This window comes from Ranitomeya variabilis, chromosome 1 (genome assembly GCF_051348905.1).
Source record: "Ranitomeya variabilis isolate aRanVar5 chromosome 1, aRanVar5.hap1, whole genome shotgun sequence".
NCBI classification, from domain to species: domain Eukaryota; kingdom Metazoa; phylum Chordata; class Amphibia; order Anura; family Dendrobatidae; genus Ranitomeya; species Ranitomeya variabilis.
Window position 1 is genome coordinate 226,301,987 of NC_135232.1, and position 27,848 is coordinate 226,329,834.

Here is a 27,848-nt window from a genome sequence, read left to right on the forward strand (position 1 = left end):
AAGAAAATCTAAACAAGCCTGATGCATTTTGGAAACAAGTCCTGTGGACCGATGAGGTTAAAAGAGAGCTCTTTGGCAACAATTATCAAAAGGTATGTGTAGAGAAAAAAAGGCACAGATTTTTAGGAAAAGAACATCTCATCAACCATTATGCATGGGAGTGGATCAAACATGCTTTGGGATTGTGTTGCACCCAATGACACGGGGAACATTTCACAGGTAGAGGGAAGAATGGATCCCATGAAATTTCAAGAAATTCTTGATGTAAACATAACACCATCTGTGAAAAAGCTGATGTTGAAAAGAGAATGGCTTCTACAAATGAATAATTATCCTAAACACACATCAAAATCCACAATAGACCACCTCAAAAGTCGCAAGCTGATGGTTTTATAATTGCCCTCATAGTCCCCTGATCTGAACATCACTGAAAATCTGTGGCTAGATCTCAAAATAGAAGAGCATGCAAGGCGATCCAAAAATGTCACAGAACTGGTAGAATTTTCCAAGGAAAAATGGATGAAAATCCCTCAAACAAGAATTGAAAGACTCTTGACTGGCTTCAAAAAGTGTTTACAAGCTGTGATACTTGCAAAAAGGGATACTTTTTGCAAGTATGGTAGCTAGGTAGTAACCATGCAGGGTGCCCGAACTTTTGCATCGGTCAATTTTCCTTTTTGTAATCTTTAAAATGGAAGAATATGACAATATTTTTTTGGCCTAAAATACAAAGCAAACATGTCATCTTTAACTTTAGGCCTTTTAGAGATCATTTCATCTTCAACTTGCTTAACTGTTCACAATAACAGTATTTTTGACCATGGGTGCCGAAACTTTACATGCCAGTGTAAATAGCAGATCCTGCACACGTCCGCTATGTGGATAGGCATACAAACTCAGTCACATCTGAAACTTGTGGACATAACTGGTCCGAGTTTTAGTATGGCTTCCTCTTACTGGCACTAGTGGCATACACAAGTGGAATTATGACCGTGTATACATTTTCACACTGCAGTGATATTTTGTAGACAACTGATTTAGTTCATAACAGTGAACTAATGGGAGCCACTTGTAGGTTCTTAATGGCTGTCTCTGGGTAGTAAAATTATGGTGTTTGGAGCAACCAAAACACCACCCTCCCTTCCTGAAAATGCTTTATCATTGGCTGTGGGTGAGCAGGCATTCCACGGCATTGGACTGCAGTGAAGTTACAATAAATATGTTTCTTATGTGACTGAACACATAACAGGGATCTGTTTGGGATCCAAAAATTGCAAAGATCCAACACTCCAAACACATAGTGATAGGTAATTTAAGATTGTGAGCCCCAATTGGGACAGAGATGATCATGTATATAAAGCGCTGGCGGAATATGATGGCGCTATATAAGGGAGCATAATAGCTATATTATTAACACATGAAACAGAACCAATAAAGGAAAAGCCCTTTGTTGCCATCTAGTGGAAGACAGCAGTACCTGCATGACAACAATCTACTATATAATTGTCTAAGGGGTACTTCCGTCTTTCTGTCTGTCTGTCCTTCTGTCTGTCACGGATATTCATTGGTCGTGGCCTCTGTCTGTCATGGAATCAAAGTCGCGGATTGGTCGTGGCAAAACAGCCACGACCAATCAGCGACGGGCACAGTCCGGTGGAAAAATGGCCGCTCCTTCCTCCCCGCAGTCAGTGCCCGCACCGTACTCCCCTCCAGTCTGCCCTCAGACAGGGTTAATGGCAGCGGTAACGGACCGCGTTATGCCGTGGTGTAATGCACTCCGCTACCGCTGCTATTAACCCTGTGTGACCAACTTTTTTACTATTCATGCTGCCTATGTGTCATGAATAGTAAAACGATCTAATGTTAAAAATAATAATAATAATAAAAAAAATGGTTAAGATACTCACCGTCCGTCGGCCCCCGGATCGACAACAGGCCTTACCCGCTCCTCCCGACGCTCCATGCTGCGATCTCGCGAGATGATGACGTAGCGGTCTCGCGCAACCGCTACGTCATCATCTCGCCAGACCGCAATGCACTCTTGGGACCGGAGCGGCCGAGGAGCATCGCTTGGATCCGGGGGCTCCGGAAGGTGAGTATATAACTATTTTTTATTTTCTTTCTTTTTTTTTTTTTTTTTTTTAACAGCGATATGATGCCCACATTGCTATATACTGCGTGGGCTGGGCAATATACTACATAGGCTCGGCAATATACTACATGGGCTGTGCTATATACTACATGGGCTGTGCTATATACTACATGGGCTGTGCTATATACTACATGGGCTGTGCTATATACTACGTGGCTGGGCAATATACTACATGGGCTGTGCTATATACGTGGCTGGGCAATATACTACATGGGCTGTGCTATATACTACATGGGCTGTGCTATATACTACGTGGCTGCGCAATATACTACATGGGCTGTGCTATATACTACATGGGCTGTGCTATATACTACGTGGCTGTGCTATATACTACGTGGCTGGGCAAAAAACTACGTGGCTGCGCAATATACTACGTGGCTGCGCAATATACTACGTGGCCTGCGCAATATACTACGTGGCCTGCGCAATATACTACGTGGCCTGCGCAATATACTACGTGGCCTGCGCAATGTACTACGCATACATATTCTAGAATACCCGATGCGTTAGAATCGGGCCACCATCTAGCGTTCAAATAATGCTCTCAGTGTGAAAAACAAGATAATTCTTATAGCTGATACCTTTTGATGCCTAACAAAAATAAAATAAATGTTACAAAGCAAGCTTTCGTGACTTCTTAGGTCCCTTCCTCAGGCATGGTATAACAACGTTTCTGAAGAAACACAAATATATGCACAAACAGCAAAAAATAAGAGGGGCATGGTATAATAAACGATCCTTTGAATAAACAAACTGAGCTCAGAGACTGAATCCTTAAGTGTATTAGATTAGTGGTGTGAAAGTTGTCTAGTCCCAATATCCAAGTAAGATCAGAGGCCTGGTGCCCTCAACTTCCTTAGAGCAGATTCTTCAGTGTTCAAAAACACCAGTATATATATTGGTAGATCAGCCCACGGCCATGTAAAAAAAATCTTACCATAATTCTGAGAAGAAATAAGCTAAACCCATGCTAAACAAGAGCTTAGAATTCAGTGAGACAGTCATTGATTTCTGAATACCTGCTTGTTTTTTTTCTAAAGTGTATGGCCAGCTTCTCTGAGTCTTGAGACATTATGTAACGCCGATGTGTTTGTGCCTTGTTTCCACGACGTTACTCTGCATGTCTGTGCTCTTAGGCTATGTGCACACGTTGCGGTTTTTACCGCGGAACCGCAGCGATTTTGACGCTGCGTGTCTGCAGCAGTTTCCATTGCGTTTACAGTTACATGTAAACCTATGGAAACCACAATCCGCTGAGCACATGCTGCGGGAAAAACCACGCAGAAACTCAGCGGTTTACATTCCGCAGCATGTCACTTTGTGCAGAATCGCGGCGATTCTGCACACATAGGAATGCATTGATCCACTTACTTCCTGCATGGGGCTATGCCCACCATGCGGGAAGTAAGCGGATCATGTGCAGATGGTACCTGGGGTGGAGGAGAGGAGACTCTCTTCCAGGTCCTGGGAACCATATTTGTGTAAATAAAAAAAAGAATTAAAATAAAAAATAATGATATACTCACCTCTCAGCGCTGCACGCGGCCGTCCGGTCGCAGGGTTGCTATGCGAGCAGGGCCTGCGATGAAGTCGCGGTCACATGACCGTGACGTCACGAAGGTCCTTCTCGCACAGCATCTTTGGAACCGGACCGAGGAGATCGGGACGTCAGAGGGTGAGTATAATAACCATTTTTTAATTATTTTTAACATTACTATTGATGATGCATATTGCTGCATATGCAGCATCAATAGTATAGGAAAATCAAATGGTTACCCCCAGCTATAAGGACGCACCAACACTAATCAACAGCCACTAGTGGAAAACGTACAGCGTCCAAAATAACTGGTAGTATATATACGTTCAACGCTACATAAATAGGATCATATAAGAAAAATGCGTACAAAGAACAAATATAACAATCTTTATTAGAGAGAAAAAAACAGAGAAAAGGATATAATCCTTATAAAACATACAAAAATCTAAAACTGGTAGCCACAGGTGTGTCCGATTAGTGAGCCAAAAAGATATAAGTGGCACCACTGCTGAGTGGATATTATGGCAGAAGAGTAAGGGTGCAAAATAATTAACTAACTTTGTTGCTTTCACTATAATAGTGCTAAGTGGGACTCTCCCTGATGAAGGCACGCTGCCGAAACGCGCGTAGGGGCTGTGGCACCATCTTCTTAGTGTTGGTAAGGCATTATGCATTTGTTCTTTTGATTGTGCAATACTTTTATGTTGCTGCTAATTTAATATATGTAGACTGGTTCAGTGGATACCGGCGCACGCCATGGTGGCTTGATAGAATGGTCGATACAATGACTGTTTAATGACTGTGTGTCTGTAGTCCCACTTAGCACTATTATAGTGAAAGCAACACAGTTAGTTAATTATTTTGCACCCTTACTCTTCTGCCATAATATCCACTCAGCAGTGGTGCCACTTATATCTTTTTGGCTCACTAATCGGACACACCTGTGGCTACCAGTTTTAGATTTTTGTATGTTTTATAAGGATTATATCCTTTTCTCTGTTTTTTTCTCTCTAATAAAGATTGTTATATTATTTGTTCTTTGTACGCATTTTTCTTATATGATCCTAGTATAGGAGTAAACCCGCAGCGGAAACCGCAAGACAAACCGCGATAAATCTGCAGGGATAACCGCAACGGTTTTGCCCTGCAGATTTATCAAATCCGCTGCGGGAGAACCCGCAGAGGACCCTCCCTACGTGTGCACATAGCCTTACCCTTTGCTCCTTTTCCCCTAATCAGCTGGGATACTGTTGTCTGTGACCTGTATGGATGCGGCTCAGTTCCCTGCTCTGCTGCATAGCCGTATATGTGTTGTAGTGTTTGCTCCGCTGTATGACCATCCACGTGTACGGTCCCTGGCTGCCGCTGTGGAAGCTATCCACGGGTTGCGAGGTCCTCTGCAGCTGGTGCATGACTTTCCACATGTGTCCAGGCTTGCAGCCTCTGCCAGGTTTCCTAGGCCTCAGTTCCTGTGCTGGCTACGCTGTACTGGTTTCTGTCTGTGCTTAGGGTCCACGCGGCCACACCTCTCCCGCTTTTATTAGGGGCAGTGTGTGCTCTTGAATTGCTGTCTCCAGCCTATTGCTGAGGGGCAGTTCCTCTTCTCTGTTGGGTGTTGCTAGAGCTTTTCATTAGGTTTCTTAAACTCGTCATGTGTGTTTGGTCCTCTATGTTGCTCCTGGTCTGCCTGATCTTCAGCTCCTGGTCTGCCTATAAGTTCTAGGAAAGCTGATGTCTTTGTCCCTGGACCCGTCCTGTCTGCGTTGGTACCAAAGTCCTTGCCTTGAATGTGGATTCCTGCTGTGTGATGTTCCTGAAGTCCTTCTGTGTCTTGAACAATGTGCCCAGTGACTGAGTTTCTTGTAACCTGTGTCTTGGAAATTAAACCCGTGTTCCACTTTTGAAGATGGAGTCTGGGGTTCCTGCTGAGTGTCTACTACGCTGTGCTCAGCCTATGCGGTTCTAGCTCCGTGCACCTCCGGTCCGATGCTGCGGTGCTTGCACCATACCGCTTGAGTTCCTTTCTAGGTCGTGTCCGTTCTCCGTAGCCTGACGTTCGCTGCCTGTAGCCTGACTATCGCTTCCTGGTGCCTAGCGCCTGATGACCGTCGTCTGGTGCCTGGAGTCTTCTCTGATGTTCTGACATTCCCCGCCTGGAGCCATGTCTGTTGTCGGGAGTCCAGATAGCCAGTCCGTGGTCCAGCTGGTGTTTCAGAGTCGGTCCCACTCGTGTTCCTGGATGGGCTCCTCCTCGGTGTTTCTGGGGAGTCTCCAGTCTACTCGTGTTCCTTGACGGGTCCCTCCTCCATGTTCCTGGGGAGTCTCCAGTCTTGTTTCCTCTGGTGACTGCTCTGCCTGTGTGCCCTGGATCTGACCAGCCGATGTCCTGAGCTGCCATGTCGATGTCCCTGGACCTGTGCAGTCCGTGTCTTGCCTGTGTTCCGATGTCCGGCCTGTTCCTTCGGGTCCATCCTGTTGTGATGACGCCTGTCCGAGGGCGGTGTCTGATGTTCTCCTGCTGTGCCTGCACAACGCCTGAGAGAGAGGTTCTCCTGCCCATGCCAAATGACCCTGGACTGCATCAACCCGTGATGACCTCTTGCCATCGTCTGACGTCTGCTGACCTGTGATGTGCACCCTTCCAAGATGTTCAGAATCGGGAGCCTACATTATTATGTCTTGTGTTCTGAATGATAACTTTGTCTAAGTAAACTCTGTTTCTTCATACCTGAAGTTGTGCGGTGTCATCTAGTCCTGCATGTCACCACCTTGCCCACATGCTCAGCCTCCACAGACCCCGGTCGCTGCCCTTCCCTAGTCCGGGTAGGCACGGGTCCCCCTCTGTGGTCCAGTGGGTTCACATTTCTATTATCACCTGGGACGCACGCTCCACGTCGTCGTGGCCTGGCGGCATGGGAGCATAAGCTAATTAAGCTAAGCCGTGTGCGTCCCTATCGTGACACATTAAAGAATAACCATGGTTTTCATTTTTATTTAATAAATCAATAATCCACATGAAAATAAATAACTTTGTAATAGATATCATCAGAGAAATCTGCTTCTTTCTCTACCAGAATTGATCAGTCATTAACAAAATTCACAATTCTAAGGTAAAATTTGTATTCAGTAAAGACAGCCTTTCACCTTACTGAGATAGGAGATTGCGGCTACTGACCTCAGAATTGCTTTAAGAGGCACGTCATTCTGCCATATATTTGTAAATGGCCAGAAGACTCTTCAGGGCATTAATTACACAGGTCAACAAAAAAAAATTTTTTTTCTGGTGTCCAAAATATTTTAATGAATTTGGGGTATTTTTGGGGTGCTGATTCTGAATATGCTATCAGTTTTGCCAGATTGGCTCAAGTTTTTGAGATTTTTGGTATCTTATTTATAGCACTTGTTGGTAAATGCAACGCATCATCTCATTAATTTCTTTGGATTAGTACTTGAACTGAGCAGTTCTCAATATAGTTTTGTGTTAATTAGTGTTCTAAAAGTTTGTTCATAGCTTGATTTTTGCACTAACTTTATGTTGTTGTCTGTTTTCCAGTGAAAAGCATGAACTCATCAAGAAGAAGTTGTCTTAACGATCCAGACTCATTCTGTTACATTTGTGGTGAATACACACTGCCAAAACATAGAAGAAACATAACAGACTTCGTAAAAAAAGTGTATTTTGCCTATTTTGGGGTTATGCTTGGGGACCAAGACAAGTTTTGGGCACCACACATAGTGTGCAAAGCATGTATCGAATTATTACGAAAATGGAGCAAAGGACAAAGAAAAAGCTTCAAATTTGGTGTTCCAATGGTGTGGAGAGAGCCAAAAAATCATCATGATGACTGTTATTTCTGTGCAGTGCAAGTGCAAGGATTCAATAAGCATAAGAAACGAAAATGGGAGTAACATGGAATCTGCAAGAAGGCCTGTCCCTCATTGTGAAGATGTGCCTGTACCTGTGTTTACCATAAATAACAGTCATCATGATGATTTTTTGGCTCTCTCCACACCATTGGAACACCAAATTTGAAGCTTTTTCTTTGTCCTTTGCTCCATTTTCGTAATAATTCGATACATGCTTTGCACACTATGTGTGGTGCCCAAAACTTGTCTTGGTCCCCAAGCATAACCCCAAAATAGGCAAAATACACTTTTTTTTACGAAGTCTGTTATGTTTCTTCTATGTTTTGGCAGTGTGTATTCACCACAAATGTAACAGAATGAGTCTGGATCGTTAAGACAACTTCTTCTTGATGAGTTCATGCTTTTCACTGGAAAACAGACAACAACATAAAGTTAGTGCAAAAATCAAGGTATGAACAAACTTTTAGAACACTAATTAACACAAAACTATATTGAGAACTGCTCAGTTCAAGTACTAATCCAAAGAAATTAATGAGATGATGCGTCGCATTTACCAACAAGTGCTATAAATAAGATACCAAAAATCTCAAAAACTTGAGCCAATCTGGCAAAACTGATGACATTCAGAATCAGCACCCCAAAAATACCGTAAATTCGATGAAATATCTTTGGCACCAAAAATGCTGTTGACCAGTGTTATAGGACCAGCATAAGCACAATGGGAGATTTTATCGAGACTGGCAGTCTGGCAAGCCGTCCTTAAACCTATAGCTACATGGTGTAAGAGGTGTATGCCTCTTAATACATTTGAGTTACAAAGTATGCTAGTTTAATAGCGTACCTTGAATCCAATGCATGGAGGTAGCCCTCGCCCTCTTTTACTAAGCCCAACTTATATTTTGAAAAAATTTATTGCAACCGCAAAAATTACAAAAAAAATTGGTTGCAAATACAATTTTGCAACTTTTTGGTATCAGTTTTCCAGAATACAGGGGATGATAAATTCCCTCCATTGTATCTCAGAGGCTTATGGGTCTTTTTGATGCACTTTTCAGCTACCAAATCCATTTCTAAGCAAGTGTTCAGAATTCAGTGAATGCAATATCCTACAACACAGTGAGTGAGATTTAATAAAACGGTCTATATTTTCTACAGCGTACACTAAAGCGTCCCATACACATTAGACTGTTAGCTGAGTCCTCCGAGATTGATGGGTTCGGGTGACAGTCTATTGTATATTGGGCCCAGTTAAATTGACTGTAGGGGGATTTATTAGTTTGGTAAGTCCGATTTTGGACTGCAGATTGTATGGTCTCCTTGAAATAAGCCGCCGTCAGACATGTCTGGTGATGGCTCTCTGGTAAGGAACATAGGAACGATCAGCCGAATGAGCGAAATAAAATACAAGAGAGCCGGCAGAAAGATCAGCTGATTATAGTTCGGCCGACAGGCATCTAAGGCTACTTTCACACTAGCGTTGTTGGCTGTACGTCGCAATGCGTCTTTTAGGAGAAAAAACGCATCCTGCAAAGTTGTCTGCAGGATGCGTTTTTTCCCCATAGACTAACATTAGTGACGCATTGCGACGTATGGCCACACGTCGCAACCGTCGTGCGACGGTTGCGTAGTGTTTTGGCGAACCGTCGGCACAAAAAAAGTTACATGTAACTTTTTTGTGCATCGAGTCCGCCATTTTCGACCGCGCATGCACAGCCGAAACTCTGCCCCCTCCTCCCCGGACCTTACAATGGGGCAGCAGAAGCGTCGTAAGACTGCTTCCGCTGCCCACGTCGGGCATTTTTTTCACAACGCGCGTTGGCACGTCGTGCCGACGCTAGTGTGAAAGCAGCCTAATGCGTATTCCAAAAACATGTGCCACAAACACATCCCCCCTGTCATGCTCACGCCCTGACTGGTGGGCGTGAGCCAGGGGGGTTTGTGGCCCCACTGTGCCACGAACCAGACTACCCTGGAAGGGGCGTGACTATGACAGCTGCCTTGGTCTTCTCTGGAGCCTCTGATGGTGAGGTCAGACTTGTGCGGCAGGTAGCTGCCAGGCGCTACTCCAGGGTGGTGTCTGGCTGTGGCTGCTGATCCCACTTGGAGAACAGGAATACTAGGACAGGTGCGGGCATCAGGCAGGACTGGCAGATGAGCATGGCTGAAACTCAGACGGGCTGGCAGGCACAGCAGAGGCACTTTGCTGGAAGGCATTGTAGAGAAACCGGGCTGGAAGACACGGCAGAGACACCGGGCTGGCATGCACGGTTGAAACTCAGACGGGCTGGCAGGCATGGCAGAGACACCGGGCTGGCAGAAACGGAAGAGACACAGGTCTGGCAGGCACGGCAGAGACACAGGGCTGGCAGGCACGGCAGAGACACAGGGCAGGTTGGTATGGTGTATGAAGGAACAGGTTGGGACCTGTTTACACAGCAGATGCAGGTATGGAAACAAGCAGGAAGGAAAGAAGTATGAAGGAACAGGTTGGGACCTGTTCACACAGGAAGAGAGCCGAAAGGCTGCGGAGAGGAGCTGCAGCAAGAGATTTCTGCAGCAGCAGGAGCGGAGAAGAGTAGAATGGAGCAGAAGCACAGGAGTGCAGAGCAGAGGTAAAGCTGCAAGACAGCGGAGCACAGGCAAATTCACAAAGGCATAGAGCAGGCAGAGCCGCAAGAGTGCGAAGCATAAGCAAACAGAGGACACAAGGAAAGACACAGCAGGGAAAGAAGCCACAGACAAGGAGACAAAGGTAGGACAAAGTTCAGACAAGGTAATGGAACAAGACAAAGTACAAGAACAAAGACACAGGGACCAGGATATTCTGCCTCCTGGAAAGCAGACAACAAGATCAAGGCAAGGCTGGAACAGAAACACTGAGACCAGGATATACAGCCTCCTGGAGGGCAGACAGACAAGATCAAGGCAAAGCTAGGAGTAGAACCTCCAGAGAAGGAGGAACACAGAGCAAGGCCTGGCAGCTCAGAAGCTAGACACTGAGTTTGGACATTGCACAGGCCCAGTACACAGGGTGGAGGTGCCATAAATACTGGAGGCCTCTTGGTAATTGGTCAGGAACAGATTAGACAGGTGCACCCTGATTCCATAAGAACCAGCGAGTTCTGGCGCCGCCCCCCTATGCACACAGCCAGGAAGCATGCAGAGAGCAGGCAGAAAGCAAGAGACAGAGCATGGAGCCGGCAGCAGACAGAGACCATAACATGACTTGGAGCAGTGGGTAAGATTGTGTGTGAGGGATGGGAGGCCATTCAGTGATGCCGGCAGAGTTGTTACACACCCTTCTAGTTTTCCCATGCCTCCCCCTGTTGATTAAGGCACTACAACATGTATAAAACAGATTATAAATATACTACACTGATTGCAATACATCTTTTTGCTGAATTTACCTCAGCAACTCTCCTCCTGTATTCTGCTCATACACTTTTTTGTGATTTTAATTACCTTTAATTTAAATGGAATCTGTCAGCAGGATTCCACCCGCCTCCCTCCAAACTATTTATATGTGCATGTAGCACTTTTAAAGACAAGTCAGAAGTTAGAAGGGTTCAAAGTTGACCAGCGATTTCTCATTTTTCCAACACCATATTTTTTTAGGGACAACCTCACATTTGAAGTGACTTTGAGGGGTCTATATGTCAGAAAATACCCAAAAGTGACACCAGTCTAAAAACTGCACCCCTCAATGTGCTCAAAACCACATTCAATAAGTTTATTAACCACTCAGGTACTTCACAGGAATAAATGCAATGTGGAACGGAAAAAAAAAAAAGAACATTTGACTTTTTTTCACAAACATTTTAATTTAGACCCCAATTTTTATTTTTATTTTTTCGCAAGGGAAACAGGAAAAAAGTTACCGTATATACTTGAGTACAAGTCGAGATTTTCAGCCCACTTTTTTGGGCTGAAAGTAACCCTCTCGGCTTATACTCGAGTCATACCCAGGGGTCGGCAGGGAAGAGGGAGCAGAGCTGTGTAATAATACTCACCTGCTCCTGGCACGGTCCCTGCATGTCTTTTCCCCGGCGCTGGCAGCTTCTTCCTGTAGTGAGCGGTCACATAGTACCGCTCATTACAGTAATGAATATGGACTCCCATAGGGGTGGAGCCGCATATTCATTACTGTAATGAGCGATACATGTGACCGCTCACTACAGGAAGAAGCTGCCGGCGCCGGGGAACAAACGTGCGGCGACGGCGCCAGGAGCACGTGAGTATAACTCAGCGTGCTATATTCACCTGCTCCCCGTGGCACCGTCGGCGCTGCTGCGTTTTCCGTGTCCTCTGCAGTGATGCTCAGGTCAGAGGACACGGTGACGCGATTAGTGCGCGCCGCCCTCTGCCTGAACGTCGGTGCAGAGGACGGGAAGACACAGCGATGGTCGGCGGTGGAACGCGGAACAGGTGAATATAGCAAGTGCCGGGGGCCTGAGAGGTGAGTATGATTTTTTTACTTTTTTTAATCGCAGCAACAGCATATGGGGCAAATATCTGTATGGAGCATCTTATGGGGTCATGTGCAGCATTACATGGGGCAAATATCTGTATGGGGCCATGTGCAGCATTATATGGGGCAATTATCTGTATGGAGCATCTTATGGGGCCATGTGCAGCATTATATGGGACAAATATCTGTATGGGGCCATGTGCAGCATTATATGGGACAAATATCTGTATGGAGCATCTTATGAGGCCATGTGCAGCATTATATGGGCCAAATATCTCTATGGAGCATCTTATGGGGCCATAATCCACATTTGTGGAGCATTATAAGGGGCAAATGTGTCTATGGAGCATCTTATGGGGCCATAATCAGCATTTGTGCAGCATTGTATGGGGCAAATGTCTGTATGGAGCATCTTATGGGGTCTTAATCAACATTTGTGCAGCATTATATGGGGCATATTTTAATATGGAGCATCTTATGGAGCCCTTCATAAACTGTATGGAGCATTATATGGGGCTCCTGATTCAATATGGATATTCAAAAACACTTAAACTACTGATTTCTCAATTAATTTTACTTTTATTGGTATCTATTTTTCTTTTTGAAATTTACCAGTAGCTGCTGCATTTTCCACCCTAGGCTTATACTCGAGTCATTAAGTTTTCCCAGTTTTTTGTGGCAAAATTAGGGGGGGTCGCTTATATTCGGGTCGGCTTATACTCGAGTATATACGGTACCCCATTTTGGAAATTAGACCCCTCAATGAATATACCTAGATGTGTGTTGAGCACCTTGAACCCCCATGTGCTGCACAGAAGTTTATAACTACATAAACATCAGTTATTAATTATACCATAAAGATGGCGACTCAACTACCAATACTATTGAACAGGAGAAACAAGAGTCAAAAATGGCCAAAAAGTTAACAAACTCATTATTTATTGAAAATTCATATAATTTAATTTTCACATAGAGCATACACAATGTTACCATGCAGTATATAATAGACAATTTTTAAAAGATTGTGACTACATCCATGGATACAAACAATGATCCAAGTTCACAGAGCGGGACAGTAATAGATATAGCAAAAACTGAAGATATTATCAGGTAGGCAGCAAATGTGCTGCCGACACATAAGTATTGGTATCTCCGATATAGCGATGCAACTCAGTAATACAATCACATCAGTGGTGCTAATAAGGTTGCCATATATCTTTGTGCAAAAAGTGCAACATGTGAGGTTAAATAGGGAAGTTAGTTACCCATATGTGCAAAAAGTCCCGTCTGGATCCTGGTCACGTACCTCTGGTTCACAGGAGCAGGTGCAGGTGCAAAGCCAGGGAGTCATCAGGAGCTGGATGCAAGGCAGAATACTCTAGCACAGACTAAAGGCTGGGGTGGAGTTATATAGCAGGAAGACACAGTGCACATGAGACCAAAGACGCCATCTTGGGAAAGGGCAGTAATGCACAAAAGGTAATCAAAATGTTCCGAGTCCTGACAGGACCATTGTTTGTATCCATGGATATAGTCACAATCTTTTAAAAATTGTCTATTATATACTGCATGGTAACATTGTGCATGCTCTATGCGAAAATTAAATTATATGAATTTTCAATAAATAATATGAATGTTAACTTTTTGGCCATTTTTGACTCTTGTTTCTCCTGTTTAATAATAACAGAAGTTTATAACGTTGCGCCATGAAAATAAACAAAATCACATTTATTCCCACAAAAATGTTCTTTTAGCCCCCATTTTTTTTATTTTCACAAGCTTAACAGGGGAAAATAGACCCCAAAATTTGTTGATGGCATTTTATTCTACTTTTTGTTCAGCAGTATGTTGAAAAAGCATATTTTTTGCCCCCTTTTTTTTAACGGTGTTCACGGACACTGCAATACCAAATATTACCATGAGCTGACAGGCCACCGTCCCTGGGTGACCCCGCAGCCATCTTTCAGCCTGGGATCACCATGAAGACCATCGGCATTACGTGATCGCATTGTGCCGATGGGAGCAGAGATGGAGATCTCTCCCTCTGCAAAGCCCTGCGATGTCACTGTCACTATTGACAGCGGCATCAGAGGGGTTAAACGCACAAGATTGGTGCTTGCATCAATCGTGGGCATTGCTGCACAACGACAGATGTGATATAGAGCTGGCACCAGTATTTGATTGTGATGGCGCTCACCTTGAGCCCACGCAATGATGACACCATATATGTACGGCAGTTTACGGGAGTGCCGTATATATATGGCACATGTTGGTAGGGGGTTAAAAAAATAATAATTAAAATCATATATATTAATAATTAAAATACAAGTGCATCCTGTCTGTATTTTGCTTATGAAGCTGTGTAAACAGCTTTACCCCTTTAAGAACACCAGATCTTTTTCATTTTATGCGCTTTAAATTGTTTCTCCTCTTACTTCAAAAGCCAGAATTTTTACATTTTCTTCTATTAACATAGCTAATTAAGGGATTTTTTTCTGTGGGACCAGTTGCAGTTTTGAATTAAGACATTCATTTTATTATGTAATGTACTGAGAAATGGGAGAAAATGACAAGTGGGGTGAATTGGCGAACAAAAACGTAATTCCGCCACTATTTTTTTGTTTTCTTTTCATGGCATTCATTCTGCTTTAAAAAAAAAAATGGAAACATGATTTTCCAGCTCAGATTATGGCCATACCATATCTTTTTTAATATTTCAGTGGCTAAAAAAATGAAAACCCCTTACTAATTCAGCCTGTGTTTGAATGGCCTTATTTTGCAGACTATAAGACACAATGGTTTATAAGACGCACCCCTAATTTTGGTGAGGAAAATAGGAAAAAAACATTATTCTAATAAAATGGAGCTTTTGCGGTCGCTTACCTAGGGGGCAGCGGTGGTGAAGCGGTGTCCCAGGTGGCAGGGTAGCTGTTGGCATTGGCAGAAGATGCTGCGGGCTCCAGGCTCGTAGGATGGGGGGTTCGGCAGCAGCAGGAGTTGGGCCATGGCTGTGGGCCTCAGGCTGGTACAACGAGATGTTCAATGGTGCTGGAGCTCCGGCGACATTTTGTGAATGCCCAAAGCCCCACACCTTCCATACTTTCTAATGCAGTGGACTCTGGGAAAATGGCCGCCAGAGGCAGCACATGCGCAATTGAGAGCTCAGAAACAAGATCTCAGTGCAGAGATCTCAATTTGCATACGCACCGCCTCCAGTGGACGTTTTCCCGGAGCCCACAACATAGAAGAATATGGAAAGTGCAGGGCTATGGGCTTCCACAAAATGTTGGCGGGGCCCCCATACTGCCGAACACCTTGTCGTACCAGCCTTGGGGCCATAGCCATCACCCGACTCCTGACTCCGCCAGAAGCTTTCAGCAGCGGTGACCCTGGGTTCCCGCTCCACCGCAGCTACAATTCGGAATATAAGACGCACTCCGAATTTTCCCTCACAATTTTTTGGGGAAAAGGTGCGTCTTATAATCCGAAAAATACATTACACAGGACTAAGACTGCAGTTACGGGGGCTTTCAGCAGGCACCCTACAACCAAGGTATCCCTGCTGATGGGCACTAATACTTCCCTTCACCATCAATTATGTTAGCACTGTAGCCTTGCAGCGCTGGGGTCCTGGATTCAATTACCACCAAGGATGATATCTGGCAGGAGTTTGTATGTTCTCCTTGTGTTTGTGTAGGTTTCGGAGGTGGCAGGAGTTGGGCCATGGATGCAGGTCACAGGCTGGAACGACAAGGTGTTTAGTCCAAAGACTAAAAATAGGCAATGTAGGTTGTGAGTCCCAATGGGGACAGTGATGATATCTCTAAAGTGCCATGGAATTAAGGGCGCTATATAAGTGACTAAAGTAAATGTGTTGCTTTCTCTGGAGCGCTACCATGAGTCCTGTGTCATGTCAACAGTAACATATCCTGAGACCATTCATGCGTGGGGGCTTTTCGTTCCTGGGTGTGGGTTCATTCACAATTTGCCTAAGAACACAGACATAAACATCCTCCAAGAGCAACTTCTCCCAATGATCCAGGAGCAATTCAGTGATGAACATTGCTTTTTCCAGCATGATAGGCCACCATGACACAAGGGGAGAGTTCAAATCTCCCTCCTTTTGACCCATTGAAAATCAAAGTAAAAAAAAAAATTAAAAAAAACACATATTTGGTATCGATGGGTTCATAAATGTCTGATCTATCAAAATATAAAGTAAATTAATGAGATCAGTAAATGGCGTTACGAAAAAACAAACAAAAAAAAACTCAAGAATTACTTTTTTTGGTGACTGCAACATTGCAATAACATGTGATCAAAACATGGTACCTACTCTAAAATAGTATCAATAAAAACACCAGCATAAGCCCTCACCCAGCCCCAGATCACGAAAAATGGAGATGCTAGGGGTCTCGGAAAATTGCACTTTTTTTTTTTTTTTTAATTTTGGAATTTTATTTCACCACTTAAATAAAAAAAAGAACCTATACATGATTTGTATCTAAGTACTTGTACAGACCTGGGGAATCATTTTGCCAGATTAGTTGTAGCATTTAGTGAACATGGTAAATAAAAAAAACTAAAAAAATTGTGAAACTGCACTTTTCTTGCAATTTCACCACATTTGGAATTTTTGTTCATATTTTCCAGCACGCTATATGGTAAAATCAATGGTGTCGCTCAAAAGTACAACTCGTCCCGCAAAAAAACAAACCCTCACATGGCCATACTGACAGAAAAATAAAAAAAGTTATGGATCTGGGAAAAAAGGGATCAAAAAACAAAAATGGAAAATTGCAAGGTTGTGAAGGAGTTAAACGGGAGATTTACGATGCAGAAAAAGAGTACATCTCTTTGAACAGTGACTGGGAGGCTGTGGCTGGTGCTGCCCAAAAAGTTGATAAGTCAACAGATTAAGAAACCGACAGACTCCATGGATGGAAGGCTTATGACTTTTACTGAAAAGAACGTTACATCGGTCACTGATATGTTTATGAGATATCAGAAGTGTATTTTCGTACATATTGAGTTGTTTGGTTATTATTCTCATTTTAACCGATGAAAATAATCAATTGAGATGGTAAAATGTACATTTTCATTTATTTCATAATAATTCTGCACAAATAGAAATTCTCCCAAGAAAGCCAAATGCCTCACTTTTAGTTTCTTAAATATTCAAATGTATTATCCTTTTGAATTGACCAATAGCACTGCAGTTGTTCAATAATAAAACAAATCATCAAACATACAAATTGCCTAATAATTGTGTACACAGTGTTGAATCATTGTGCTCTTATTAACCTGATATACTGACCTGTGTGATTCTCATCAAAGAAGGCAATCTCCTGTGATACCAGGGATCGAAAGAGAAGATTCCGTATTCGAATATTTAGTCTTGCAAATGTAAAGGTAAAAAGGCCACCTCGTACCCCTGCAGAAAATGAGCTTAAAAAAAATGATATACCAGTTATGCACTAAAATTAAAAATGATAATATTATTATCTTAATTCACAAAAATTCTTTCAAAAGTTAATTGCCCTACATAATGTGCCTCATAGTGATTTCTGGGGGTGGGAAGATTACATAGTATTAATAAAGAATAAACAATATATTTAAATAGCTAGAATAGGGTAGAATATAATTGCTGTCAAAAGCATAGAACACTCCATTAAAGGGAATCTGGCAGCAGGTTTTGGCTATGTAATCTGAGGACAGCTTGGGGTAGGGGTTAAAACACAGATTTCAAGGATGTGTCACTTATCAGGCTGTATGCCCTGGTCTGACCATGTCCCATCCAGTCATAAGCAGCTCACTATCAATAGAGAATGTTCACAGAAAGCTGTAGTGTGGACGGGTATAGCTTTCTGAGCTCTGCTACATCTAAAAGCTCTGATTGTGTCACAACTGCTGCACCCAGTAATCTAAGTGATACATCGCTGGGTTCAGGGTCTCTTTCGCTACATCATGATGAGGTATCAAAAACCTGCTGACAGATTCCCTTTAAAGTAAATCAGATTTCAGCAGCATCCTTTTAAAAACTAATCCGGTATATTAATAATGGCATTAATAGAGGAGCTTTATATGGTAAAGCCAACATATTAGAATGTTCTACAATGGTTCAGGTCTTGTGAATTCTTTTAATATTGCACAGGTTACATTTTTTACACTAAATCAATAATTATGTGCTTTCGCTATGGGACACTACCTGTTGGGCTGAAGTTGGGAGCACTGTCACCTATGAAAGTCATCTAATCTTAGGGCAGGATAGGATGGAGTGTTCATCCTGAGTCCACTTTGTGTCCCTTTCCTAAGGCCGGCCTCACACTAGCGAGTTTTACGGACGTATGAGTGCATAAACTACGTCTGTAAAACTCGCAAAATAAACGGCACAATTATTCTCAATGGGGCTGCTCCTATTAGCCGTATATTACGGTTCAGTATTATACGGCTTTCTACGGCCGTACAAAATCGCAGCATGCTGCGTTTGTCACCGTATTGCGCAAAAAAATCGCCAATGAAAGTCTATGGGGGCGAGAAAAATACGGATTCCACACTGACCAGCAGTGTGACTTGCGAGAAATACGCAGCGGTGTTAGTGAAAAGTCGGTAATTCAATTGCCGGCTTTTCATTTCTCCTGCACAAACCCGACAGGATATGAGACATGGTTTACATACAGTAAACCATCTCATATCCCCTTTTTTTTTGCATATTCCACACTACTAATGTTAGTAGTGTGTATGTGCAAAATTTCAGCGCTGTAGCTGCTGAAATAAAGGGTTAAATGGCGGAAAAAATTGGCGTGGGCTCCCGCGCAATTTTCTCCGCCAGAATGGTAAAGCCAGTGACCGAGGGCAGATATTAATAGCCAGGAGAGGGTCCATGGTTATTGGCCCCCCCGTGGCTAAAAACATCTGCCCCCAGCCACCCCAGAAAAGGCACATCTGGAAGATATGTCTATTCTGGCACTTGGCCACTCTCTTCCCACTCCCGTGTAGCGGTGGGATATGGGGTAATGAAGGGTTAATGCCACCTTGCTATTGGAAGGTGACATTAAGCCAGATTAATAGTGGAGAGGCGTCAATTATGTCACCTATCCATTATTAATCCAATAGTACGAAAGGGTTAAAAAACACACACACACATGATTTAAAAGTATTTTAATGAAATAAACACAGCGGTTGTTGTAATAATTTATTGTTCTCTCAATCCATCAGGAACACCCTCGCTTGGAAAAATAATAAACGCACAAGATACATACCTTCTGATGTCCGATCACGTCCCACGAGGTAATCCATCTGAAGGGGTTAACTAATATTACAGGCAGGAGCCCTGCTAAATGCAGCTGTGCTCCGTGCTTGTAATTCCCCAGCGAATGAATGAAATGTAGGTCATTGACCTACATTTCCTTCAGTCGCGGTGATGCGCCCCCTGGTGGATGTCCTCATATGACCTGGAGCGTGGGAAAAAGTTCCCAGGCTGCAGTTCATGAGAACATCCACCAGAGGGCGCCTCACCGCGACTGAAGGAAATGTAGGTCAATGACCTACATTTCATTCATTCGCTGGGGAATTACAAGCACGGAGCACAGCTGCATTTAGCAGGGCTCCTGCCTGTAATATTAGTTAACCCCTTCAGATGGATTACTTCGTGGGACGAGACGGTTCACCAGAAGGTATGTATCTTGTGCGTTTATTATTTTTCCAAGCGAGGGTGTTCCTGATGGATTGAGAGAACAATAAATTATTACAACAACCGCTGTGTTTATTTCATTAAAATACTTTTAAATCATGTGTGTGTGTTTTTTAACCCTTTCGTACTATTGGATTAATAATGGATAGGTGACATAATTGACGCCTCTCCATTATTAATCTGGCTTAATGTCACCTTCCAATAGCAAGGTGGCATTAACCCTTCATTACCCCATATCCCACCGCTACAGGGAGTGGGAAGAGAGTGGCCAAGTGCCAGAATAGGCGCATCTTCCAGATGTGCCTTTTCTGGGGTGGCTGGGGGCAGATGTTTTTAGCCACGGGGGGGGGCCAATAACCATGGACCCTCTCCTGGCTATTAATATCTGCCCTCGGTCACTGGCTTTACCATTCTGGCGGAGAAAATTGCGCGGGAGCCCACGCAAATTTTTTCCGCCATTTAACCCTTTATTTCAGCAGCTACAGCGCTGAAATTTTGCACATACACACTACTAACATTAGTAGTGTGGAATATGCAAAAAAAAAGGGGATATGAGATGGTTTACTGTATGTAAACCATGTCTCATATCCTGTCGGGTTTGTGCAGGAGAAATGAGAAGCCGGCAATTGAATTACCGGCTTTTAACACATATCGCGCTGAATGAAATCTAAATACAGAATATATATATATGTGTCTCAATGACACATATATATATATATATATATACACTGTATATATGTTTTCCCGAACATTTGAGCACATAAATCCATTAGATGTCGGTTTTGCAAGCCTGCGCGAAAATCTCGCAGTACGGATGCCATACGGATTACATACGGAGGATGCCATGCGCAAAATACGCTGACACACCCTGACTACGGATCAATATTTTGGGAACATTTCTCCGTATTACGGCCGTAGTACGGACGTATAATACGTGGCGTATTGTCTTACGCCCAGTGTGAGGCCGGCCTAAAAGTAAGACTGTTTGTAAAATATTTTTTTACTGGGAAATGCAAATAAACTCACTACTTCTTGCTAATGGTCTCATGGTTTACACAAATGGTGTAGCCAATACCAAGAAGTAATGAATTTTCTACCAAATTCCTATCATTAATTGTTAAACACAATATGTCCTTAACCAATATAGAACAAATGGTACTTCCGACAAATATTATAAACAACCACAAGATGGCAGCACAATGCCTGACATCCAAAAAGAAGCCAACCATGAATAGATAAAATGAAAGTTTATTCCAAGAAAAAACAAGATAATACAAAATGAGAACATGTATAAAAAACTACAGAATTAACTCAGGATAGTACCCCATGGGAAGGTAGAAGGAAGTACACCCGCTAATGGCCACAGTACAAAGTACAAAATATCACAGGACTCCCAAGACTGCTACAAATAGTACACAGGAATATAAAGTGCATGAAGCATCCCCCATGAATCTGTGTATCTACTATGTAGAGTCGCTCTAACGGATCCTGTAGTCCTACCTAAACCTATAAAACTGACCAACGGCAGAGTGAAAAAGGTGAGGTATGGAAATACAGTTACCTTAGTGGACACAAACGGGTATATATTCCTCCCACAGCACTTCCCAGCGCCCCAACGCGCGTTTCGCCCTTGCTTCTTCCGGGGACGCCCCCGGAAGAAGCAAGGGCGAAACGCGCGTTGGGGCGCTGGGAAGTGCTGTGGGAGGAATATATACCCGTTTGTGTCCACTAAGGTAACTGTATTTCCATACCTCACCTTTTTCACTCTATGCCGTTGGTCAGTTTTATAGGTTTAGGTAGGACTACAGGATCCGTTAGGGCGACTCTACATAGTAGATACACAGATTCATGGGGGATGCTTCATGCACTTTATATTCCTGTGTACTATTTGTAGCAGTCTTGGGAGTCCTGTGATATTTTGTACTTTGTACTGTGGCCATTAGCGGGTGTACTTCCTTCTACCTTCCCATGGGGTACTATCCTGAGTTAATTCTGTAGTTTTTTATACATGTTCTCATTTTGTATTATCTTGTTTTTTCTTGGAATAAACTTTCATTTTATCTATTCATGGTTGGCTTCTTTTTGGATGTCAGGCATTGTGCTGCCATCTTGTGGTTGTTTACAAATTCCTATCATGTATTTCACAGCCTCTGTAACTGTAGGGAGTGGCTGCACCCATTATAGTCCTGATACATAATTTGCATTATTTTTTCCTTTTCTGTCGTGTGGTAGTTGTTGTTGCTGTTTTTTCACCACATTCATCAAAATGGATTCATGAATTTGACACAAAATTGAAAATTGGCTTTTTGCTTGTCTTGAACATTTTTTTGCAATTTTTGTAATCGAAAGTCGCACAAAATTAGTAAAAATGTTGGCTTACTCTGAAATACACTGGGGGACTGGAGTGAAGTTGAGGTAAATTTTACAACTAAAAATTCGCAATTTATGAATAAAGCTAAAACATCTGGAATTACTAAACTCACCCCAGGAATCATTAAAAAAAACAAAAAACAGGCAAGCGCACAATGAATAGGGTGCAAAAAAAAGTTACAAAACTAGACAAAAGAAGTCGTAAAGGCAATGATGAATCAGGGCCTATATAGTGGGGAAAATAAGTATTTGATACACTGTCGATGTTGCAAGATTTCACATCTACACAGAATGGAGGTCTGTAATTTTTATTGTAGGCACACTTCAAATGTGAGAGACAATCTTTAAGGCTATGTGCACACGTAGGTGGGATGTCTGCGGATTTTTCCGCACCTGTTTTTGTAAATCCGCAGGTAAACCGCACTGCGGATTACCTGCGGATTTACTGCGGGATTACCATGGTTTTTGTGCGGATTCCACCTGCGGTTTTACACCTGCAGATTCCTATTATGGAGAAGGTGTAAACCGCTGCGGAATCAGCACAAAGAATTGACATGCTGCAGAATTTAAACCGCTGCGTTTCCGCGCTTTTGTCCGCAGCATGGGCACTGCGGATTTGGTTTTCCATAGGTTTACATGGTACTGCAAACTCATGGAAAACTGCTGCGGATCCGCAGCAAAATCCGCAGCGTGTTCACATACCCTAAAAATATCCAGAAAAATCACATTGTATGACTTTTACATAATTAATTTGAATTATAATGCACGAAAAAAGCATTTCATACAATAGAAAAACAGAACTTAATATTTGGTACAGAAATGTTTGTTTGTAATTACAGTGGTCAGACGTTTCCATCAGTTCTTGACCACGTTTGCACACACTGCAGCAGGGATTTTGGCACACTCCTCCATACAGATCTTCTCCAGATCTTTTAGGTTTCGGAGTTGTCACTGGGCAACATTGTGTTTCAGCTCTCTCCAAAGATTTTCTATTGGGTTCAGGAGTGGAGACTGCTAGGCCCCTCCAGGACCTTGAAATGCTTTTTATGGAGCCACTCCTTAGTTGCCCTGACTGTGTGTCTCAGGCTACTGCCATTCTGGAAGACCTATAACCTGTAAGGAGGTTGCTGGCTAAAATCTTGCGATACTTGACCCCATCCATCCTTTCTTCAATATGGTGCAGTTGTGCTGTCCCCTTTGCAGAAAAGCACTCCAAAGTATGATGTTTCCCCCACCATGCTTCATGGTTGGGACAGTGTTATTGGGGTTGTACTTATCCCTCTTCTTCCTCCAAACATGGCGAGTGGCTCTAATACCAAAAAGTTTTATTTTGGTCTTATCTGACCACATGACCTTCTCCCATGCCTTCTCTGGATCATACAGACGGTCGTTGGCAAACTTAAAATGGGCCTGAATATGTGCTGGCATCAGCAAGGGACCTTGCGTGCCCTGCAGGATTTTAATCAATGACGGCGTAGTTTGTTACTAACAGTAATTTTTGAGATTGTGGTCCCAGCTCTCTTCAGGTCATTGACCAGGTCCTCCCGTGTTGTTCTGGGCTGATTTCTGACCTTTCTCAGAATCATTCTTACCCCAACAAGGCAAGATCTTGCATGGAGCCCCAAACCAAGGAAGATTACAAGTCATCTTGTGTTTCTCCCATTTTCTAATCATTGTGCCAACAGTTGTTGCCTTCTCACCAAGCTGCTTGCCTATCGTACTGTAGCCCATCCCAGCCTTGTGCAGGTCTACAATTTCGTCCCTGGTGTCCTTAGACAGCTCTTTGGTCTTGGTCATGGTGGAGAGGTTGGAGCGTGAGTGATTGATTGAGTGTGTGGACCGGTGTCTTTTATACTGGTAATGAGTTCAAACTGGGGCGATTAATACAGGTAATGAGTGCAGACTAGTAGGGCATCTTACAGAAAAACTAACAGGTGTAGCGTGGCTAAAGGTTTTCTAATCGACGGGAGGTATGTATCACAGAGAAGGCTTGTCGCTGTGATGTGACCCGGAGTGATTTCTGTAATGCTCATAAAGTAATAAGGAATTGTGTAGTATATTTGGGTCTGGGTTACGGGTAGCTATGAGAGATGGAAGGGTCTGGCTACCCATATACCTCACCCCTGGGTAAGGGGCATAACCATGCCTGTCTATGTTTGTGTCAGGACCTGTGGTGATGTCACAACCACATGTCTATCTGTCATGGTGGACAGATTTCCATGTGTCCAGGGCGGACACTACAGACAGGAGTCTGTGTGTCTGGAGGGGCAGGCCTCCACAGTGTGTTAAGGCTTCAGGACTGAGCCTGAAGGAACGGACATTTGTTTCCCTATGCCTGAGCCAAAGGCTATTTGTAAGACTGTTTACCTTTATTTTGCTGACTTAAACGGTTTATGGAGCGAATAAACCTACATGAACACTGAAGAGAATGTGCCTCCTGTTTCATCCTACGCATCTGAGCGAGTGAACCCCTACAATTGGTGTTTCGGATGCAGGCAAAGATCCAAGGAGCACATGTTACAGCGCTGGCTGGTCTGAGCCAGAAGATTGGACGGTGTTGAAAAACAGTGAGTAAAAACTGACCGGGGTCAGTGAGAACTGCAGTTTGTGGATACCTCTGAGGAGAAGAGGGTCCCAGGAACCTGTGCGGCAATGACGGGTAACGGTCTTGAAAACCGTGTGTAAAATACTGACTGGGGTCAGTGAGAAAACTGTTGTGTCTGGGCACCTCTGAGGCCGAGGGGTGTCCAGGAACCCGTGAAGTTGCCAACGGGTGACGGTCTGAAAACAGTGTATTGTACTGACCGGGATCAGTGAAAAACTATGTTTGGGCTGTGTGTAAAGCCGGGTGTGTAACAGACCGGAGTCTGTGGTGTTCTGACCGGGGTCAGTGAGAGACTGAGTTTTTTTTTCCTGAGAGTCAGCTTGCTGTGGCTCGGTGAGGTCACGAAGTTTGCAGTGGCTCGGTGGGGTCACGAAGGTGACAAGCGGCTTGCTGTGGATCGGCGGGTCCACGAAGGTGACAAGCTGCTTGCTGTGGATCGGCGGGTCCACGAAGTCTGCGGTTGAGCTGTGCAGCGCGGTTGCAGCAAAGAGAGAAAAGAGAGAAAAAAAAAAAAGACATTGCTGGTTTAGTGTGCAGACTCTTAAAGGGCCAGAGTCACATTGGTGTGCTGGGCGAACTGGGGCCTGAGAGTACTGTGGGAAGTCCACAGGGTGTACCCCAGAGTGGGGTGGAGTCCCAAAACGGAGCGGTGACCCCAAATAATTATGGTTGGCCAAAAAGGGGCTGCGTCTCAAAAGGGGGTAGTTGCCCAAAAGGGGGTGGAGTCCCTAAAAGGGGTGATGGCCCTAAAGGAGAAAATAGTCCACAAGGGGCAGTAACCCAAAAGGGGGTGGAGTCCAAAAAGGGGGCGGCAACCCAATTAGGGGTGGTGGCCCAAAAAGGGGCGGCGGCGAATGCGCTGTTGAACTGTTGCCGGGTTCAATGTAATTACAGCGCATGTTCAGAATGTTGTACTGACTTTTCGTGTGACAAGATGTCACAGAGTTGTTCTGTAGAAGTCAATGGAGTGTGCGTGACTGGACTTCTGGACTCAGGGAGCCTGGTGACGCTGGTGAGCGCCACACTCCCTGTCTATCTGATTCCCGGAAGGAAGATGGAAGTCCACTGCGTTCATGGGGTCGCTAGGGATTATCCGGTGTCCAGGGTAATCATTGAGACGCCCACTATTATTGCCAGCCATGATGTACCTGTAGTCTCAGACTTGCCATTCCTTGTTGTAATAGGCCAGGACTTTGAAAGGTTTTGGGACTTGTGGGAGGAAAGGGGAGTGTCTGATTGCTCGGAACAGAGACGGAATGACCCTAAGGGAGCCCCACCACAACAGGCGGCTGTAGTGATTCCGAGTGGTGTGATGTGTGAAAAGGAGATAGCGACACCTAAGGTCGATACTTCAGAGTTCCGGGTGACTGGAAGAAAGTGTGGGTCTGACACCTGTTTAAGTGGGGACATGTTGTTCCAGGATGACAGGGTGAGAAGGGGTGACTCCTGTTCAGACTGTGACTCAAGCGCAAAGGGAAAAGAGTGCAGTAAGGAGGAGCCGAGTAAAAATCGCAGGTCTTCATCTCGTCGCGGGGGACGCAAAAAGGCGGGACAGGTTACACCCTCTGAGAAGAGAGATGATGAGGAAGAGACAGGGTCGGGTGCAGATAACGTTATTGTTTTTGATGAGGAGGTCACTTTATCTCTGACAAACCCTAGCACTGAGGTGGTTAGTGACGGGCTGGGGTTAGAACAGACCTGTAGTAGACCCACATCTGCAATGCCCGGAAAGAGTGAAGTGGCTCAGTATGATGAAGTACCTGATGCTGAAGAGATGGAGAACTCTGAAGTTACCAAGAGTTCAGAGGTACCTAAGAGTAAACAGACAGAAAGCCCAGGAGAGTCCATAGAGGTGGATGCAGAAACAGGTGGAACTCTGAAGAGGCAGAGTGTGGGTGGGCAAGAGACCCCGTCTGAAAGTTTAATTAAAGAACTGGTGGTGCGACATGTGCTAGCCAAAAGAGAGCAGGACCATGAGATAGAGCTGCTTAAAGAGACAGTCGAGCAAGAAAGGGTCCTGAGACTGGCGATTGAGCACAGAGTGGATGAGCTGGAGAAGGAAGTCTCTGAGCTCAGAGGTCACCTATCAGCGTGTCAAACCGTGAATAGGGCCATATTGAAAGATGTGGGCGTGCTCAGAATGGCTCAAGAAAAGCATCAGCAGGAGCTTCTCCAGAGAGAGGAGGAACATCGCTGCCGGGCAGAGGAGTTGCCAGTCCCCATCTTGGCGAAGGCTAAAGCAGAAGACAAGACTGAGGAAGAGTTTGTGCTAAAAGCGGAACAAGACAGTCACCCGGTCGTGACAGACGTCTTGGTGGAAAGGTCAGGGGCAAAAAGGGAGCCGTCTGTCTATGAAGAGAGTGAGACCCCGCTCTTCAAGACCATGATTGATGTACCCGAAGAGGTGCAAGAAGCCTGTACCGGTGAAGGTGTGCATGAGGCCTTCAGAAAAGCAGTGGAAGCATGTAGTGTGCACTGGGCACCAGAGACTAAACAGTTGGTCATACTGTCGACTAGGGAAGTCACAGTGAAGCGGGTGGCTGTCCTGAGGGATATGCACCTACACTGCCTCCGTACAAAACAGAGGATCATTTTGAAGAATGATGAAGCCGTTCGACGTTTGGAGCGTGAAAGGAAAGCTCTTAGTCGGCTGGGCTTAGTGGAAGACACAGTCCAAGTACCCAAAGGTCTGGTGGCAAAAGTCATTGGGAAGCTTGGGAGAGTGATGCAGGAGATGGTGGATAAATCCGGTCTGAAGAGACTGAGGATACCCGCTGATGACGAGGTCCAGGTCATGGGTGAAGATGGGATCGTTTCGTTCCTGGTTGTCGGATCCAGAGAGAGTCTTAGGAATATCCGCATGCTCCTGGAATATCGCATGGCATACCTAAGGGAGGTAGAACAGCTGAGACTTGAGAGACTGCAAGTTAATAAACAGCTGCCAGAGAGACGAAGAGGTGCTCTAAAGCCTGGAAGTCCTCAAGCTGAAGTTAACAGAGGATATAGACGTAAAGAGAAGAGCTGCTCTCCGAAGAAAGACAATAGGAGAGATCAACGACCGAGAGAGAACCGAAGGTGGTCAGATGGAAGAGCTAGAAATAGTGACTCCTCAGTTAGCTCAGGGCTCAGTGACTTAAGCGGGAGGTCCTGTAGCAG

General features: G+C 44.3%; 1 protein-coding gene across 4 annotated transcripts in view; it reads right to left on the minus strand.

Annotated features, from left to right (window-relative positions):
• The window catches only part of ABCB9 (ATP binding cassette subfamily B member 9), a 159,039-nt gene that overhangs the window by 95,619 nt on the left and 35,572 nt on the right, over positions 1 to 27,848 (minus strand). For all 4 annotated transcript variants that reach the window (XM_077293173.1, XM_077293175.1, XM_077293176.1 and 1 more), the window contains exon 4: positions 17,342 to 17,472. In XM_077293173.1, coding sequence (XP_077149288.1) covers positions 17,342 to 17,472 — 131 coding nt within the window. The remainder of the gene's footprint in view (positions 1 to 17,341; positions 17,473 to 27,848) is intronic.